Source organism: Oryctolagus cuniculus, chromosome 3 (genome assembly GCF_964237555.1).
Source record: "Oryctolagus cuniculus chromosome 3, mOryCun1.1, whole genome shotgun sequence".
Taxonomy (NCBI): Eukaryota; Metazoa; Chordata; class Mammalia; order Lagomorpha; family Leporidae; genus Oryctolagus; species Oryctolagus cuniculus.
This window is the reverse complement of record NC_091434.1, coordinates 124950013-124969720: the sequence shown is the minus strand read 5'-3', so window position 1 is coordinate 124969720 and position 19708 is coordinate 124950013. Positions and strand designations below refer to the sequence as shown.

Here is a 19708-nt window from a genome sequence, read left to right as displayed (position 1 = left end):
TACAACCTATAATCTACTATGTGTCATTGATTTTGTAACTCAACCTCAAGGTTCCTTGATTTCCTCACCTATAAAATATAAAAAAATGTAGGTACCTTTCACAAGATGTTTTTTAAAACCTGATGAGTCCTTCATAAAACACTTGGGCTAACTCCTGTCACATAAAGCCTTCTTAAATTCTTGCTTTTTATATTGTTTGGGGACTTTAGATTACCTCAAATTTAGTATCTAAATAATGCTGTGATAAATATACATATTGCTTTTTGTCCCAATCAAGAATTTCTATGAAAAATAGAATGTACATTAAATTGTTTTTACATATTGGTAAATGCCTATTTAAAAATTATTTAATGTTTACCTTCTTGTTAAATGCATATCCCTTTTTTCCCTTTTTTTTTGTTATGGTACATGTAAAAATATTCTGTAGCAGAGGAAAGAGGTTAAGAACCCCTATGCTGACATTGTTTGGTTTCCCCCATTACCAGCTGATAGTCATTGTCATTGTCTCCACAGTCACCTCTTGTCCTTCTCCTTTGTTATTTTGAAGCAAATTCCATATATAATGTCACTTAATCCATAAATATTACACTATGTATTGCTAAAAGATATGGACTTATTAAAAACACATCTCCACAGGATCATCATGGTGTAATTAGGTAATAATAAAAATATAATGATATATTTTAATATTATGAAATATTCAATCAGTAGTCAAATTTCTAACCATTTCATTTATTTTTAGATTGATTTTTTTTCTAAGTTAATTATAGATTCATTAATCTCACATTAACCACTAGCCTACTCGTTTTCCAGGACTGGTCTTTATAACTGTTGTAATTCTAAATCTAATTCCAAGACTGTTATAAAGTCCAGCTAGTCTTTATGAGAGCCTCCTGTGCTCTGTACTTTTATATTTTGCCATCCAATCCTTCCATCCTGCCATGACTGAACTCACTTCCATTCAAATTTGCATAAGCAAAGACGGAGTAGGGTCCTTGGAGAGCTAAGATAGACAGAGCCAGGCTTCACTTCCAGCCAATCAGCTTCCCTCCCCATGCCACCCTGCTTCTTAGCTCCTTCTCAGAGTTCACTTCAAAGTCTACTGCTAAGCTCCCATTGCAGGTTTTCCCAAGCTGCTCTGGGTCTCAAGGATGTCACACTCTGGAAATCATTGTCTCCACTCCTCACATGTCAAACCCTAGGCTTACTTCTGAAGGTGGGGGAGGGGGTACAATTTTTCTCTGAAGCTGTGTGAGTTTGTTGTTGTGACAAGACTCCTGTAACACAAAACAGATTAATGATCATCTATTCATATGTGCATTGTTCATTAGGTGGTTGAAAAGTTACTCAAAGCAGTGGTTTAGGGTCTAGAATTCCATTGGAGGCATGGAAACTGTGGGATGGTAAATTTATGGGAAGAAGGCCAGTTCCCAGTTTCCCATGGTGTTCATATCTCTGAGCAGGTAAGCAAACAGGAATTTCCATCTCTCTCTTTAGAAATAGGAGAAAGGGATTAGAAAGACCTTTGATTTTCTAACTTCTAATTTTCTTTAAAGCTTTGAGGCAAAAGAGAGTAGGTAGAGTTTCTCTGCATTTTGATTGTCTTGAGCTTATAAATAGCGATGTCCAGGAGGCAGATTTTATGGTGTCACATTCCAGTTTCTTCACATTCATTGAAGTCTGTCTGCTAAATGTGTGTCTTACCATCTCAGAATCTAATTAGTACATTTCCTTCTACCAGTAGTCACTCAAGGGAAAAGTGATAGTGTGGAGGCTATGGCCTGGAGTAGAGTGAAGGTCACTAGTAGTCAACTTCCAGCTGTTCTTCCATTTATCCTCATGGACTCGATCCATTTCATCAGGAAGCTTAGACTCTTAGAAGGTATAACATAAGAAACTGAAAGAATAATAGAGTCAGGGCCAGCATTATGGTGTAGCAGGTAAAGCCACCACCTGCAATGCCTGCATCCCATTTGGGCCCCTGTTCAAGTCACCACTGTTCCACTTCAAATCCACTCTCTCCAAATGAGCCTGAGAAATCAGCAGAAGATGGCCCAAGTGCTTAGGTTCCTATACCCACGTGGGAGACATGGAAGAAGCTCCCAACCCCTGGCTTTGGCCTGGCCTAGTCCTGGCCATAATCAGTAGCTAGAAGATTCTCTCTTTCCTTCTCTCTCTCTGTAACTCTGCCATTCAAATAAATAAAGTAAGTCATCAAAAAAGAAAGAATAATAGAGTCTAGGTGAATTGACAAATTTCGTTTTATACACAAATGAACAATATCTAAGCATTAAAAATTGTTAGAACTGAGGTTGGAGAAATAGCACTGGTAGAAATGTGGTTTGAGATTTCTAAATATAAACTGTTCTTAATTTTTTATTTCTTGTCCTAAGTATAAAAAAGTGTTTATTTGTATATATGTACATATATATGCATATATATATATATGCATGTGTGTGTGTAAATGCTGTTCATAAGACAATGGTCTGAACTTGACATATGTTTAAGCATACCCACATACATTGAATTAAATCCCTTTATTCTGGTAAGTAGGAGATGGTAATTCAAAATGCAGGGCAAACATCCCTGAGGAAATTCACCGTAGGAAAATGCTTGAATCAAGTTAATGATTAACCACAGCTCTTACTGTCACAGTGTTGGATGTATATTTTTACATTCAAAAATATCAATATTAAAACATGCATGCTAAATGCATAACATTTTCTCTGAACCTTAGTAAAAATGAACTAGTATTCCCAGTCTCCTAGGCAATATGCATAAATATGCAACTTTAATTTTTTTGGCACTGTTACAAACTGTTACAGAATTTTCACAAGGTGGAACAAATCTGCAATAGAATTAGGGAAGCAAAAGCCAGGTTTCATTGTGTTCTAGGTGCCACCAACTCAATCAGAGACTATCATGGGGATTTGGGGACATTCTACACATCATTCAGGGTAAGGGACCATTAATCATGAATTACTGATTACTGTGCATTTTTAGGGGCAAGGTTTTCTGCTAGATGTGAGCTATGTTGCTCTGTGAGGAGACCTTTCCTTCACACCCTGATACTGTATAGAGACAAAATTAAAGTGAACTCAAGAACAGCCTTCATCCCAGAACAAATAGTTCAGGATTTGGATGGATGTATAATCCAGAAGCTAATGTTATATGAAGGCTATTTGCACGGGCTCAGGTCAAATTCTCTTCCAACGTAGAGAGTCTCAGTTCATACCACACTGACAATCCTCTTGAGTTGGACACCATCTCCTTTATCCACAGGAAGTTGCTGAAAAGGTTGATGTTATGATTCCCATTCACCAGAGGACAACATAATCTCCACAGGGTTCGCTAGCTTGCCTGGGTCCACACAGCCGGCATGAAATTGAGCAGAACTTCAGATCTGGCACTGATTTGTGCTGCACTAACCCAAAATAATGGCAGTTGGAATGAGAGCTACCTACAGAGATGGTTGGATGATTTGCAGTTCCTACTAAGTGAATTTCATCAAATTGTAGATGCTTCATTTCTCCATGGTGGTGGTTTAGCTCTACTCAGCATACTGTGCTTAGGGATTGTTTCCCAAAGGAAGGCTACTTGTCCAAGTCTTTGCTACTTTTTGCCCCTGAATATCAGTGCTGAGACATTTAAAATGATTGAGCCCAGGAGTAGGCATCCAGTCCCTTTCTCTGTGCTTTCCACAGATTGCTTTTTTTTACTGTTTGCATTGGTCCTTACACAATCCCATAGAGAATAATTACTATCCTCACTCAGTGACTTAGAGCCCACTTCCAGAGTCATCAGGAAAGCATAACTATAAGGATCACAAATTTGCAAGGAAGGTGGTATCAATAGCTCCCTCTTTGCACTATGCTGCCGGCAGGGACATTGCATCCTTGCTACTGGAAAAATTCGGCTTGCATGTGGCAGTCATTTTGCAAATGCATGTGAACTGAACTCGGACTTCAGAAGGCAAAGCTGGGTTCTCTTTTCGGTCTGTGCAACCTTGTTCAACCTCTGTTAGACTCATGCCTATAAGAAAGAATAAGACTTTCCATACCAGGGGATTCCAATTCAATCCCATTGAGGTGGCATGTACCAATGCCATCTCACTGTTCCAGGTGATCAATTTCAGTTCACAGTTGGTCATGGTGGAGGGACTGGGAGTCAAAGGGAGCACATAGACAAGTCTAGTACCTGCTAACGCTAACCGATGGAGTAAATAAAGGGGAGAGTGATCCAACATGGGAAGTGAGATACTCAGCAGACTCATAGAATGGCAGATGTCCTAAATAGCACTCTGGCCTCAGAATCAGCCCTAAAGGCATTCGGAGCTGGCTGAAAAGCTCATGAGAGTATTTCAGGCATGGAAAGCCAAGACACTCTGGCAAAAGATCTCTGCGAATGAGATCCCAGTGGAAAGAACAGGTCATCAAAGAAGGAGGTACCTTTCTCTGAAGGGAGGAGAGAACCTCCACTTTGACTATGACCTTGTCTAAACAAGATAAGAGTCGGAGAACTCAGAGGGCTTCCATAGCCTTGGAAACTCATGACTGGAGCATAGGGAGATTACTGATGCCATAGACAGGAGTGTCAATTGGTAAAGTCAACAACAGGAGTCACTGTGCACTTACTCCTCATGTAGGATCTCTATCCTTAATGTGCTGTACATTGAGATTTAATGCTATAACGAGTACTCAAACAATATATTTCACTTTGTGTTTCTATGGGGGTGCAAACTGTTGAAATCCTTACTTAATGCATACTAAACTGATCCTCTGTAAAAAAAAAAAAAAAAGAAATTATCAATTCCCAACTTGACTCTCACTGGGATTAAACATGACAATAGGTCTGCTCTGATTTCATCATCATTTAAAAAAAATCATCTATTATTTTTCACTTTATGTTTCTGTGTGGGAGCAAACTGTTGAAATCCATACTTAATGTATTCTAAGCTGATCTTCTGTATATTAAGATAATTGAAAATGAATCTTGATGTGAATGGAAGGGGAGAGGGAGTGGGAAAGGGGAGGGTTGTGGGTGGGAAGGACGGTATGGGGGGGAAGCCATTGTAATCCATAAGTTGTACTTTGGAAATTTATATTCATTAAATAAAAGTTAAAAAAAAAAGAAAGAATAAGACTTTAGACTATAAGAAAGAATAAGATTTTTGTCCCTTTCAAAGTTTGCCGTGGTGGAACATAGTCTCTAATTCATCTAAAACTGCTCACACGATACCTGGTACCTAACAAACAAGTAAGCAATGTGACTCTCCCGAGTAAACGGCTAACTGTGTCCATGTGTGCTTTCCCATCTTATATTTTGCAGAGGTGTCTGCTGTTTTTGAGGCTGGGACATCAGTTACTTACATGCTCCAAGAACCTTACCCCGTGACCAAGAACTTCAGCCTCTCGTCATCAGCTATTTACACAGACACGATGCCATCCAAGGAGAACATTGCACTTAGCTTTGTGACGGGTCGGGCACCCAGCCTCTTGCTCTTCGTGAATTCTTCTTCTCAGGACTTCCTGGCTGTTGTGCTCTGCAAGAACGGTGAGTGCAGGTGGCGGCCAGACACCTAATGGGAGTGTCAGACTGGGCTGCGAGGACCTTGACTGCCCTCCAGATCACAGCATCATTTCAGTCTCACGCTGGTTCCACCTGAGCAAGCAACTGACTCCCAGCCAAAGCCTTTGATTATCTCTTACCTTTACGAATTGCAATTGGTATTCAGGGCCAGTGTCAATTCACCACTGAAGTCTCAAAAGCATTGACTTAATTTGCTTCAACCATGTCTCAGTAATTCTTTATTATTTATTCTGTGCTGGAATCCGTTAAGTGTAGAAGAGATGATCATATGCATATCTGAATTTCAAAAGGACAGTTGCCACATATATCCTGTCATCTTTGCTGCCATTCTCATTACTGAGGGCTGTTGAAACAACTGGCATAAATGCAAGCTGTATGAAATGGTATCAGTTGTCTAGGTCTCAAGAAGTAGTATATGTGGGTCATAATCTTGCAGAATAGGGGGGGGCTGGTTTCTGAGAATCAGATGACTTTTGAAGTTAAATATATATATATATATATACATAGTATGTGCACACGTGTGTGTGTTTATACATATATATATATATATATATATTATATGACAAACTCTGGCACTGCTATTCTGAAATAGCAATATTTGAGAAATTTTATCTGACAAAACTGTAATACAATTGTTTTATAAATCAAAACTTTATCACTTCCTTTCCCTTTATGATTATTTGCACTTGATATAAAATTCACAAATACAGGGTAGTGATTCAGTAATGCTAAATAAATAGACTCAATTATTTTTCTAAGGATACAATTCATTATTATTTAAGCTTTCTGGACTAGTGATGTGCTCAATTTAGCAGTATTTGAAAAACATTCAATTTCTCAATTTGCAGAGTATCTAAGAGAACCTAGACTCTTGAGATTAAATTGTCCATTATTAATGTAACAAAAAGGTAAGCATCAGAGTTTGGAAAGAATGTGGACAAAACTGAATATGAGATTAGCATGAGAAAAGAGTATAACTCACTTCTTACAAGAACTGTTAGGAAAAGGCAGGTGTTTCCCTCTGCAAGGAGGGAGAATTGAGATAGAGTCATGTCCAAGGACACTGTGAATTCAAATTCTATCAGAGGGACAATTGTTTGGCCAGGCACAGAGGGTAAAGACATGGACACTTTTGTTGTGCAACCTTAAAGGGCACTCCTGAGCCACAGCAGAAAAGCAGCCTGGAAGATGCAGCATTCATGGAGCCCTTTTAATTTATTTACTCATTTATTTTTAAAGATAATAAATATATTTGAAAGACAGAGTGACACAGAAAGAGGGACAGACAGGGAGAGAAAGAGATCTTTCAAACTACTATTTCACTCTCCAAAGAGCCACAACAGCAGGGTTGGGATGGATCAGGCTCAAGTCAGGAACCAGGAACTCCATCTCAGTTCCCTACGTGGGTAGCAGGGGCCCATGTACTTGGGCCATCCTCTGGTTTTCCAGGCACATCATCAAGGAGCTAAATTAGAAGCTGAGCAGCAGGGACTCAAACAGGCATTAAAATAATGGGAACAGGCCGTCGCCACAGCTCAATAGGCTAATCCTCCGCCTGTGGTGCCAGCACACCGGGTTCTAGTCCCGGTCGGGCCACAGGATTCTGTCCGGGCTGCCCCTCTTGCAGGCCAGCTCTCTGCTATGGCCCTGGAGTGCAGTAGAGGATGGCCCAAGTCCTTGGGCCCTCCACCCGCATGGGAGACCAGGAGAAGCACCTGGCTCCTGGCTTCAGATCAGCGCGATGCGCCGGCCATAGAGGCCAATTGGAGGGTGAACCAACGGAAAAGGAAGACCTTTCTCTCTGTCTCTCTCTCTCTCTCACTGTCCACTCTGCCTGTCAAAAAAAAACAAAACAAAATAAAATAAATAATAAAATGAAATAAAATAATGGGAACCAGGTGATACATGCTACAGCTTCCAGTGCCAGCCTCTGGTTCCCTTTCTAGACCTGGAAGAAGCTATAGATAATTCTTGTGCTCCCCTTTTCCTGATGTTATTTTTCTTTGCTTCAGCTTTCTTTATGACTTAGTACAACACTGAAAATAAAGAATGATCTATGAGCCTAAAAATAGGATCAAAACTAAGGAGCCTCTAGGGTGGATCAGGCCTGAAGTAGAATAATAATATGAATGGCCCGTATGATTTAACAGTCTTTTTCATTCTAAATTTAATCTGGAGAGAAGGGAAAAAAAAGAGTAGGGAAAGACTAAGATGATTGTCCATTGCAAATACATTTGGCCTGGAAAAAACCCTGCAAGAGGGAAACAAAATATTGTGGGTTATTAGACCTCCTATTTGTCAGCATAGCTTTCTATGAATAAAATTAAGTCTGATATCAAGTGTTTTACCCACAATGGCCCTTGTGGCTGTGAAGACAGTTTGAGCAAATTACATCATGGGGTGATCAACCAGGCTAATGTGAGCCAAAGAGCTGATTTACGACACAGATGGATGCAGAACCCAGGTCTCCTAAGCAACCCATCAATCTCCCTCCTAAGCCATTTTGCCTTCTTATAATGTGGTTGGGACATACTACAATGATTGAATATTGACAAAGCAAAATGGGAATAACTATTTAGAAATATTGAATTCTGTCCTACTTCTATGAGGGAACTTCAAAAAGTTCATGGAAAAACATAATTAAAAATAAGTTTACTTTGGTACAAAAATATTGTGAAATCTATACATTTTTAAATAATGTACCTTTCCCATGAATTTTTGAAGACCTTCAAAACCACATCCCAGAGTCTTAGTTCATCAAAAGCTCTGCTTGATCTGTAGTCATTTGTATTTTCTTTCTTTTTCCTTTAGATTTATTTTATGTATTTGAACTGCAGATGGACAATTTGAGAAAGAGAGAAAAGGAAACAGAGAGAGAAATTTCACCTGTCAGTTTGCCCCTCAAATGGCCATAATGGCTGGGGCTGGGTCAGGCTGAAGCCAGGATTCTGGAACTCTATTCCTGACCCAGCCATGAGGATGGCAGGGTCCCTAACACTTGGTTCATTCTGTTGCTTTCTCAGGTGCATTAGCAGGGAGCTGGATCAGAAGTGGAGGAGCTGGGACTCAAACTGGCACTCATATGAGATAAATGCATGAAGCAAGGGGACATTTATGCCCGGTTTGTTTGTTTTATACTTGGGCTTCTGGGCAAGTGTGATTGCTTGAGTGGGAGTCCCTGTGAGCCAGGCAAACCTGGGCAAAAGTGTCTAAACTGGATTAGCACAGAGCCTCACTCCACTCAGGCTCCACCCCACATGACTCCAGGGAATTCTCCCATGGGAGGCAGTCACAGGCAATGAATGCAGTGATTGAGAATCCAGGGGATCCCCTGCCAGCTCCTTGTATCACAGAGATACAAGTCACATAGCTGCTCATTTGTTCATTCTTCCATGACCTCTCTGTGTAATTACCAGTCCAACTGCACAGTGTCAGGGACCATGGAAACAAGCAAGACAAGCAGGACATGATGCTGTCTCATGATGATAAGGAGGAAGGAGGGACTCACAAAAAGAAAACCTAGCTAGGGGAGAGGATCACATTACTTGGATTTTGCAGGTAGCATTTGATTAACTTTAAGGAGGAATCCTCTCCAAATTGAAGAATTATAACAGTGGGATAAAACACTTTGAGTGGTAGCGAGTTCCCCGTGATTGGAGATTTTCCAGTAAATAATTAAATATCTATTTGCTAGAGAAACTGTAATAACAATTCCAGTAATAGATGAGAGAGAGGAGTAATAACCTCTGAGTTCCTCCCCCAGTCTTAGATTTTGTGATTCCTTATTCCCTTTCTTTCTGTCAGGATGGTGAAAGGCTGCTTTGGGGAATTGAGAATTGATATCTTTGTAGTATATTCTCAGTATGCTTCTGGTATTAAGGCACTGACCTAATTACCAGGGAGTCATATGGGAGGAGATAACTGTGTTATCAAGAGCTAAGAATATTTAGAATGTGACTTTGATGCACTATAGCAAACAGGATACTTATTTTTATATAAACTAGAGGAAGTAAGGAACACTAACAGGTAGAAAATTGATCAGGAGAAGGAAGAGAGTACAGGGTTAACCTGGGGGGGAGGTCTTTCAAGAGCATTTCTGAGGTGAGACTGAGTCATGGCCCTCTAAGATGGAATTCAGAGTCCTCTGTGAGCACAGATGCCTTAATCTTTTGGTTTTTTTGACTTAACATATATTTGTGAATCCAGTGATAGTTATGAAGAGGGTCACCCTTTTTTATTTTTAAGATTTATTCATTTATGTGAAAGGTGGTGTGAGAGATAGCAAGAGAGAGAGAGAGGGCTTTCATCTGCTGGCTCATTCTCCAGGTAGCCAAAATGGCCAGGGCTTGGCCCCCCAAAACCCCAGGACTTCATCCAGATCTCCCATGTGAATGGCAGGGGGACATAGCTCTTGAGCCATTCTCCTCCTTTTTCCCAGGTGCATTAGCAGTGATCTGAACCAGAAGCAGAACAGTCAGGACTTTAACCAGTACTCACAAAGGGTACTGGCATCAGAAGTGCTGACTCAACCCATTGCCCCACACCCTAGCTTTAGAGGGGTCACTCTTAAATGGAGTGTTTTCTGTCTTCCTCAGGAGGTAGCAAATGTCCATTGCCAGGTTCTCTTTCGGAAATATGGCTCTCTTGTATCAGTCTGAGTTGAGAAACCAGGGTGGAGCTGAGTGGATGATTTGTATGAACCTTGAACAGAATCCTAGGATTGCAAATTGAATTCAGTGGATCATGGCAGAAGATGGTAGTTGATGTGTCTCAAAGCTGTGCTCACAAGGCCCTCCAGGCATGGGCTTCCTTTGGCAAGTTTGGAATTCTTTGCCTCTATCATTATTCTGGAAATTTCTCCACCTGGAGATTATTATAAGCTGTTGCCATGTTTTTCCTAAGTGGAGAAGGGGATTTTAGCTTCTGAGATTGAACAGCAGAGGCAGCAAGGAAGACATTTGAAACCCGCAGTTATTAGGAAAGAAGGCAGTTGCAGCTCTGTCACCTGGGGCACGGGGGCACGGGGGCATGGGGGCACGGGTAATGTCTCAGACTCGGTATCAGGGGAAGAAGGCATCTTCATGGGAGGAAAACAGTTACGAGAGTGCAGGGACAGAGTCCTAACGATGTACTTCACCTCACAGCGTTGCACTGAGGGATGAGCTTAACTTCTAGGCAGCTCCAGGGAGCCTCCTTCAAACTCATTGCTTAACAGATACTCACAGAGCACCTAGATCCTACTAGCTACTATTTCAAGGACCAGAGAGATAGAGACAGACAGATCTCTTCTCTGCCTTGAAGGAATCCCATAGTCCATGGTGATACACTCTGGGCCTGAGAGGAGAATGAGTGGCACAATGAGCTAGAATTGCATCAGCGTCATCCTGATTGTTCCTCTTCTCTTTTTTGCAGTGTGCTTCTAAGTCCCTGAAGATCACTATGGCTATGGCAGGGAGGCCATAGGCCACATAGACCAACGGTTGTAGGTCCAGATAGACTGAGGCAGAGATAACCACTTCTCTGGGCAGGGAATTCAGAAACTGCTTTATGGAAAGAGTGACCCCTAAGCAGGGACATAAAAGCTAAGTCAATATCTTCCAGGCGGATGGCAGATTATTTTTTCTTTCATTTCATTTATTTAATTCTTAAAAGGCAGAGTGACAGAGTGGAACACACATACACACATAGAGAGGGGGGGCCTTCCATCTTCTATGTCACTCCCCAAATAGCCTAAAGGCTGGGGCTTGTCTTGGTAGAAGCTAGGAGCAGAGAACTCTATCTAGGTCTCTGACAAAGGTGGCAGGGGTCCACGTTATTTGAATCATCATCTGATACCTTTCCAGGTCCATTAGCAGAGAGCTAGATGGGAAGCGAAGCAGTAAGGACTGGAACTGGCACTCTGACATGGACTGGTGGCATCAGAAGCAATGGCTTAACATGCTGTAACTCAACACTGGGCACAGACATCATATTCTTTAATAAAAAGTGTATCTATAGCCATTCCTTGTGTTCTCCATCTCATCCTCACTGCAAAAGAATTAATTTTCCCTATCAATTTCATTTTCTACTCTTTCATCATCTGTCCTTTTTCACTCCTTGATAGTAGACATAAAAAAATCAAATTTAGAATATGTGTTAACAAGAAGGCCATAAATCTACAGTGAAATATTTTGGCTGCAAAATCTAAATGGGGCTCCCAGGTTACCTCTCCATGGTGTCTGCTCAGATGCCCTCCAGCACCAAATGGTTTGTCTGACTTTGCTTCTGCATTCTTTTCCATCAGTCTTTATAAGCACTTAGATTCTTAAGATGCGCTATCTGCATTTGCAATTACATGCACCCCAGAGGGAATAATGATGAAGCCAGGCACTTTGCGTCTTGAACAGGTGCACACCAGGGAGCCAGGGATGAGGAGAAATCCAAAGCAAGGCTATCTTCAGAGTAGAGAACTCAACAGCTGCTAGCCAGAGTTGGGTTGACCTCTGGACACCCATTCCTCCTTTGTCACAGAATCCCTTCCAGGTTTAACACTGCCTCCTGAGAGCACCTCTCTGACTCCGGCATATGCTTGAGTTCCAGAGGGCAGCAGGAATCCTGCTAAGCTGACTAAGAAATGCCCTCAAAGGCTTGTTTCCATGACCTTTCTAAACCCTGACTTATGCAACTCTCTGCTAGTTGTGAAACTGAAATTTCTCCAAACCTCATGAAAACTTCCAGAGTTTGTTTTGGTTGTTTCATTGCATTTATTTCTGGGCTTTCCCGTGATCCTTTGCTACCCCTCCAGCATTCATTTCACTAGAATGTGGCGATGACACACTGACCTCTCAGGGGCGGTCCTCCTGGTCACTTCTCCCTGCTAGAGAGGAAAGGCAGGGCCAAATGGAGCATCCAGCACCGTCTGGTTTGTGCACAGAACAACCATAGCCCTGAGCAGAGACAAAGAGGCGTGAATTGGATCAGGGTCATCTTTCTTGTTTCTCTTCACTTTGTTGTAGTGGGTGCTTTGTTATGTGGTGTGCTTCACCAGGCCCAGGCAGCAGACTGAAATATATAAAGCATGAAAGTGAAGACTTCTGAGGACGGGCCTTTGGGGAACCCGTCTGCTGTTTCTAAAAGGAAGTTCTGTGTGTTACAGATATTTGTCTGTCTATATGTACATATATGAAAAGAGCACCATAAAGACTGGAGAGCAGACTAGGAGTGGACTATAAAAAGTTTATGGAAAAAAGTGGAGTTAAAAGGTAATGTGCATTTTCCATGGCCCTCTTGAAGCACCATGCTGTATTTGCTTGTAAGTAAGAGACCTACTTACTGCAAAGCCAGGTCCTGAAACACACAAGGGCACTTGAAAAACTTTGTGGAAAATGAAATCACAAAGTTAAGTTTATTTTGAAATGTATGAATAGTTCTTTCATAGTTTACATTTCTGGAAACTTATTCAAGACCCCTTGGTTGTGTAGATTAGGTGTATTTTTGTATTAAAATAAGCATTGTTTAAAAGTTTAGTTATTTGGCCAGCACCGTGGCTTACTAGGCTAATCCTCCACCTTGCGGCGCTGGCACACCGGGTTCTAGTCCCGGTCGGGGCGCCGGATTCTGTCCCGGTTGCCCCTCTTCCAGGCCAGCTCTCTGCTGTGGCCAGGGAGTGCAGTGGAGGATGGCCCAAGTTCTTGGGCCCTGCACCCCATGGGAGACCAGGATAAGTACCTGGTTCCTGCCATCGGATCAGCGCGGTGCTCTGGCCGCAGCACGCCGTCCACGGGCAGCCATTGGAGGGTGAACCAACGGCAAAAGGAAGACCTTTCTCTCTGTCTCTCTCTCTCACTGTCCACTCTGCCTGTCAAAAAAAAAAAAAAGTTTAGTTATTTATTTGAAATGCAGAGTGATAGAAATGGAGGGTCATACACACTCACACTCACATACACACACACACACACACAGGCTGAGTCAGGAGGAAACCAAGAACCAGAACTCAACCTGAGTCTTCCACACAGGCATCAGGGACCCATGTACCTGGGCCATCATCCCCTGCCTCCCAGACATGTAAGCAGGAAGCTGGATCAGAAGTGGAGCAGCTGGGACTTAAACCAGGCACTACAATATGAGTTGCAGGCATCCTCAGTGATGGCTTAACCTGCTGCACCTCAATGCCAGCCCTTAATATATTTTAGGTCCATTTCTCAGGAATTTTTGAAGTTGTTGAATATATGTGTAAGTGGCAGAGGATATACCGGGGGGGATGTCTGAGGAGCAGGTGCGCTTTGAGTTTATTTTCTGAGAACTCTGGGTCTTAACACTTTGTATTTTCCCACCTTAAAGAAAACTCTTCCTACATGTGTTGAGAATTGAGCAACTGTAGGGTATTTTCTTTTTTCATATGATTCATATGACTCCAGTGTGAGACTACCTTCCCTTGTGACACTTCTCTGTTTGTAAAGAGAAAAGGTTCTTGAGAGGTGCCTTGGTTTCCCTGTCTGCAAACCTGGAATAATTGTGTGGGTCAAGGAGCTCGCAGCAGTGTTGAAGGAGATTCATGAAAGCTTGTACTGGGGTAAATACAAACAAGATTTTATTACAAAGACGTCCAGAGAGCTGGCTGGTTAAGGGGTGCCCAGATTTTTGTCTTCTTAAGCCAGGTGTGGAGGCAATGGGGGACTGGATATTTAGCATGTGGACAAGAACTCTAATTAGAAGTTTAAGGATTAAGGAAATAGTTGGCGACTGTGTGAAGAAAGTTTTTCTCAGAGAAAAGACACGTTTTTACTCTTCTCCGAGCACTTGGCCTGTAAATACTGACATTTTGAGATGTGAAGCAAACACAGCAGAAGGCCTGAGCTTAGGGCTTGCTCAGCCTCTTGCACAGCTAGTTTCTCTTTGTGCAGCACGTAGACCTGGAAACCTAGAATTATAATTATTTCTCTTAATTCAGAATTGTGGCAGGTGCATTTCCACTTTACTAAGTGGCTTGACTGCTAATGCATACCCTGGGAAACAGCAGATTACGACCCAAGTACTTGACTCCTTGACCACACATGGGAGGCCTAGGTAGAGTTCCTGACTCCTGGCTTCAGCCTGGCCCAGCCCAAGCCCTTTGTGGCCACTGGGGGAGTGAACCAGGAGGTAGAAAGGTGGAAGGTCCCTCTCTCTCTCTCTCTCTATATATATATATATATATATATATCTCCCTCTCTCTCTCAATCTCTTCCTCTCTGTCTGTGACTTTGCTTTCAAATAAACAAATGCACAAATATTAAAAAAAAAAAAAAAAAGCAATCGCCGGCACCACGGCTCACTAGGCTAATCCTCCGCCTTGTGGCGCCAGCACACCGGGTTCTAGTCCCGGTCGGGGCGCCGGATTCTGTCCCGGTTGCCCCTCTTCCAGGCCAGCTCTCTGCTGTGGCCAGGGAGTGCAGTGGAGGATGGCCCAGGTGCTTGGGCCCTGCACCCCATGGGAGACCAGGAGAAGCACCTGGCTCCTGGCTTTGGATCAGCGCGGTACGCCGGCCACATAGCGCCAGCCGCAGTGGCCATTGGAGGGTGAACCAACGGCAAAGGAAGACCTTTCTCTCTGTCTTTCTCTCTCACTGTCCACTCTGTCAAAAAAAAAAAAAAAGAAAAAGAAAAAAAAAACTCCATTCTAGAAATGAACACTTCAGATTTTTGCCATCACCCACATGAGGCCTTCCTTGTCTCCCAGTGAAGAAATAGCTCATAATGGGGCCGGCACTGTGGCATAGTGGGTAAAGACATGGCCTGCAGTGCTGGCATCCCACATGGGCACTGGTTCGAGTCCTCCACTTCCCATCCAGCTCTCTGCTGTGAACTTGGAAAGCAGTAAAAGATGGCCCAAGTCCTTGGGGCCCTGCAGCCATGTGGGAGACCTGGAGGAAGCTCCTGGCTTCTAGCTTCAGATCAGCGCAGCTCCAGCCATTGCGGCCAATTGAGGAGTGAATCAGTGGATGGAAGACACTCTCCCTCTCTCTCTCTCTCTCTCTGCCTCTCCTTCTCTCTCTGTGTAACTCTGATTTTCCAATAAATATATCTTTTTTAAAAAAAGAAATAGCTCACAGAAGCAAATATGAGAATACTTCAAAAGTGCTTAGAAATATAATTAAAAGGGAAGTTTCTTTTGGAGCAAAAACCTTTGAACACTGCATATGAGATATCTTCAAAAAGCTCATGAAATGTATATTACAAAAACCCATGCATGGAGTTTTAAATTTTTGCGCAAAATAAACTTCTCTTTTAATTGCATTTTTCTACAACCTTTTGAAAGTGCTCTCATACTTACAAAGTGCTGCTGTGTGACACAGGAGGTTACTCAGTAGTGTGGAGTAGTTCCAGTCTAACACAGGAATCTAAAGCCGACACTAGTAGTTACCCATCTCACATTTGAGGACATTTAGGCCTATAAAGCTTAAATGACTTGTCCAAGAAGATACAGCAAAGGATCCGTAGGGCTGTAAGGCAAAACTCTGTTAGTTTCATTTTTTAACTTGTAAACTTATCTTCACTCTGACCTCTCACTGTGATACAGTGTGAATAGGCAGGCAGCTAGTTAGGTCTAGGTAAGCTGGAACCTTATAGCACTACAACGTAGTGTATTTTCTTTACCTGTCAGTCTAAAATGCCCACCTTCCCAGGATGCACCTGTGTCTCATCTGGGACACCATGACCACATGGAAGTTAAATTCCACACAGAGGTGCCATAAAAATCCCAGATGGCTTCACACATACTAAGATCCTCTCTGTGTATTTATTCAATTAAGTCACTATCCCCTACCTCATAAATGAGGCTGATAACAAAGGAGAGACCTCTTTTTACCCCTGAGCATTGGGCATGCTATATAATGTTCATTCTCCCCTCCCCTCCCCTCCTCTTCCCTTCCCTCTTCCAGGAACTCTCTGGTCCACTCATTATGGGTATTCCTCCATGGGATACGACTCATACCACACTCATGCATGAATATACATTCACCCTCTCGTTTTTCAAATAAACCCCATTCTCACTTGTGCATGTCACTGAACCACTGCTTAGAATTCTGAGCTCTGTGGCAGCAAGATTCTGGATTGCAGAGTTAAGGTGCCAGATTCATACCAATTGTACCAGGGGTACTTCTCTCACAGAATACCTGTTTGAGGTTTCATGCAGGTTCTGTGCTCCATTGGGAAAGCCTGTTCACCTCCTGTGCCCACCACAGTGCTCTGCTCACAGATCTTTCTGTGAAAGATGGGCCAGGCAGAAACGATGGGTGACACATGGAGAGTACTACGATTCCACAGGAATATTTAGAAATACATTGCCAATAAAAGTAGTTGCTGCATATCTTTTCACATTGGCAAGCTCTCTTTTGGTGGGCACGGAAGTATGAAAAAAATCATGTTATCAGTGCCAATTTCAGAGCTGCTGGTTGCCACGTGCATCTAGAGCCCTCAGCTCTGAGTCTAGGCAGCTGAAGTTGACAGCCACTGTCAACTGAAATGCTGTAGTGAAATAGCACATGGGGGAGTGCTACTTTCCCTGAACAAGTGATTTAAAAATTATTGATAGGACTCAGTAGAATTTTTGTGGCTTGGAAAAAAAATCACATGTAATACATGCATGTTCTTATTTAAACATGAGCTGAGCGTGCAGATTTATCATCTTTCCCTTTTTAAACTCCTAAATAGCATAAAGCAATGGAAACTGTTCTCTTTATATTAATAAAAATCTGTTCTCTTTATAATAATAGAAATTAATAAAAAGAAATAAAAGAACTATATTTGAAAGCTGCATAGTCAAATGCTACGTGGCAATTTACTTTCATCTTTTTTTAAACAAAAGTTAATATTTTGAGACATCCGCAGTTTGCTTTGTGTAGAGACTGTGACAGCAATCCAATGCTTCTCACATGAATATGTTTCTGAATTATACTTTGAAAGTACGGAAAACGTGGTGGAGGATTTTTCAGAGTGACTTTTTTTTTTTTTTTTTTTTTTTTTGCCTTCCTTGTAACCACGACTTTATGTTTTTGTACTTTATGGAGAATGTTTCCCCATTGTGAACAGACACTTTTTATAGATTGCTACTGTTGTTGGTCCTATATTACTACTGCTAAGTACAATAAAATCATTCACATTTTCCTGTTAAAAATAAGTAAAAAAGAGGAACTTGGGGCTGGCGCTGTGGCGCAGTGGGTTAAAGCCCTGGCCTGAAGCGCCGACATCCCATATGGGCGCCAATTCTAGTCCCGGCTGCTCCTCTTCCTATCCAGCTCTCTGCTATGGCCTGGATAACAGTGGAGGATGGCCCAAGTCCTTGGGCCCCTGCACCTGCATGGGAGACTCAGGAGAAGCTCCTGGCTCCTGGCTTCGGATCAGCGCAGCTCTGGCCGTTGCAGCCATCTGGGGAGTGAACCATTGGATGGAAGACCTCTCTCTCTGTCTCTACCTTTCTCTGTAACTCTTTCAAATAAGTAAAATAAATCTTTAAAAAACCAGAGGAACTCACAAGAAAACAGAAGGGAGCACAGGGAGGATAAGAAATATCGGGTTAATGCTGGGAAAGAGACAGATGAGACAGGGAAGCTGCCTGGGCCCCAGGCTCTGCTCTAGGGCATCAGGGAGAGGCTCAGCTTGGGGCTGCTCTGCACTACAAAGAGGACAGATTAGGACAGGAAGTCACAGAGAAAGGAAGAAGTAGGTGATGGCTGTAGATGGAGCTGTCTAGGCAGTAAAACATGATCTCTTCTGTCTACACCTCGGACTTCTCTATAGCACATTGAAATGGAACCAGAGGGTGTCCAAAGCTGACTGCAAGGTCCATGAAGTGATGTCTGCATACTGGGCAGTGGAATTGCCCAGAGATCTTAGAGACTCTTCTTCCTACAAACAGCAGATGAAAGTGCTCTTCCATAGAAGAATTGAATAGTCCGTGAGAAATTATATGTGACAATTAGACTTTTAGAGACAAGAGTATTGAAAAAAAATGGCTTACCTTTACAATCACCTGACAATGCCTCCACCCTGTGGACAAACTCAGCCCCTGCTCCTGCAGGCGTCAATCCAGTTTGTAGTACCCTGGTCATGAGTATGAACAGACAGCAAGGGAGGGAGGGAGGAGAGAATGAGGGAGAGAGGGAGGAAGGAAGACAGGCAGGTAGGAAGGGAGGGAAGTAGAGAGGGTGAGACAGACCCAGACAGCAAATAAGAAAGAAATCTAAATCTTCTAGATACAGTTTGGGAGAGTATTGTACAAAGATACAAATATCAGGAGGAAGGGGTTATTGGCGACAATGGTGGAGGTTGCCAGTCCCAATGTTCTTCACCCAATTAAGCCATTATATATAAATATACATTTCAAAGATTAATTTGTTTATCTGAACCCAAAGTTGAAGCAAAGAGAAAGAGAGAGAATCAATCTTCTGTTTTTTGGTTCACTCCCCAAATGGTCACAATGGCTGGGGCTGTGTCAGGTTGAATGAAGCCAGGTGTTTCAAACTCCATTCATGTCTCCCATGTGTGGCAGGGGCCCAGACATTTGTGCTGTCTTCCTCTGCTTTTCCCTGGCTCATTAGCAGGGAGCTGAATCAGAAGTGGAGGAGTGGAGACTTGAATTGGTGCTTGTATGGGATGTTAGTCACAGCAGCCTAATACTCTGTGCCACAATACTAGACCCAAACAAGTATATACATATAAATATGAATATATGTTTGTAAATATAATATAAATTGTACAATATAGATAATACAAATATTATATCATTAATATTCAACATATACATTAATATATTACATATTTATAAATATTATATATACATATAAAATATATAAAATATACTCTGGGATCCAGAGGTGGGGAACTTGTCACAGAGCGGGCTACACACATTTCAGAGAACAACCAGTCTAAATCACTGCTTCTCAACCTGAGGCCCCCACATGGGGAGGGGGCATTTGGAAACATGGAGAAATCATTTTTGTTGTCAGGATAGGGGGTGTTATGCAGTGAGCAGATGCTAGGGATGCTATAAAACATCTTAAAACTGCAGGACATCCCTCCACAATAAAGAATGATCAGGCCCAGAATACGAGCAGTTTTCAAGTCTAGAAAACCAGGTTGACAGAATAAGGTGTCAAGGGTC

At 42.2% G+C, this 19708-nt stretch overlaps 1 protein-coding gene across 1 annotated transcript in view; it reads left to right on the top strand.

Moving 5' to 3' along the window:
* CNTNAP5 (contactin associated protein family member 5) overlaps nucleotides 1-19708 on the top strand; it is a 985000-nt gene that overhangs the window by 849468 nt on the left and 115824 nt on the right. Inside the window, exon 19 of the mRNA XM_051848810.2 lies at nucleotides 5329-5553. Within this exon, the coding sequence (XP_051704770.2) occupies nucleotides 5329-5553 (225 nt within the window). The remainder of the gene's footprint in view (nucleotides 1-5328; nucleotides 5554-19708) is intronic.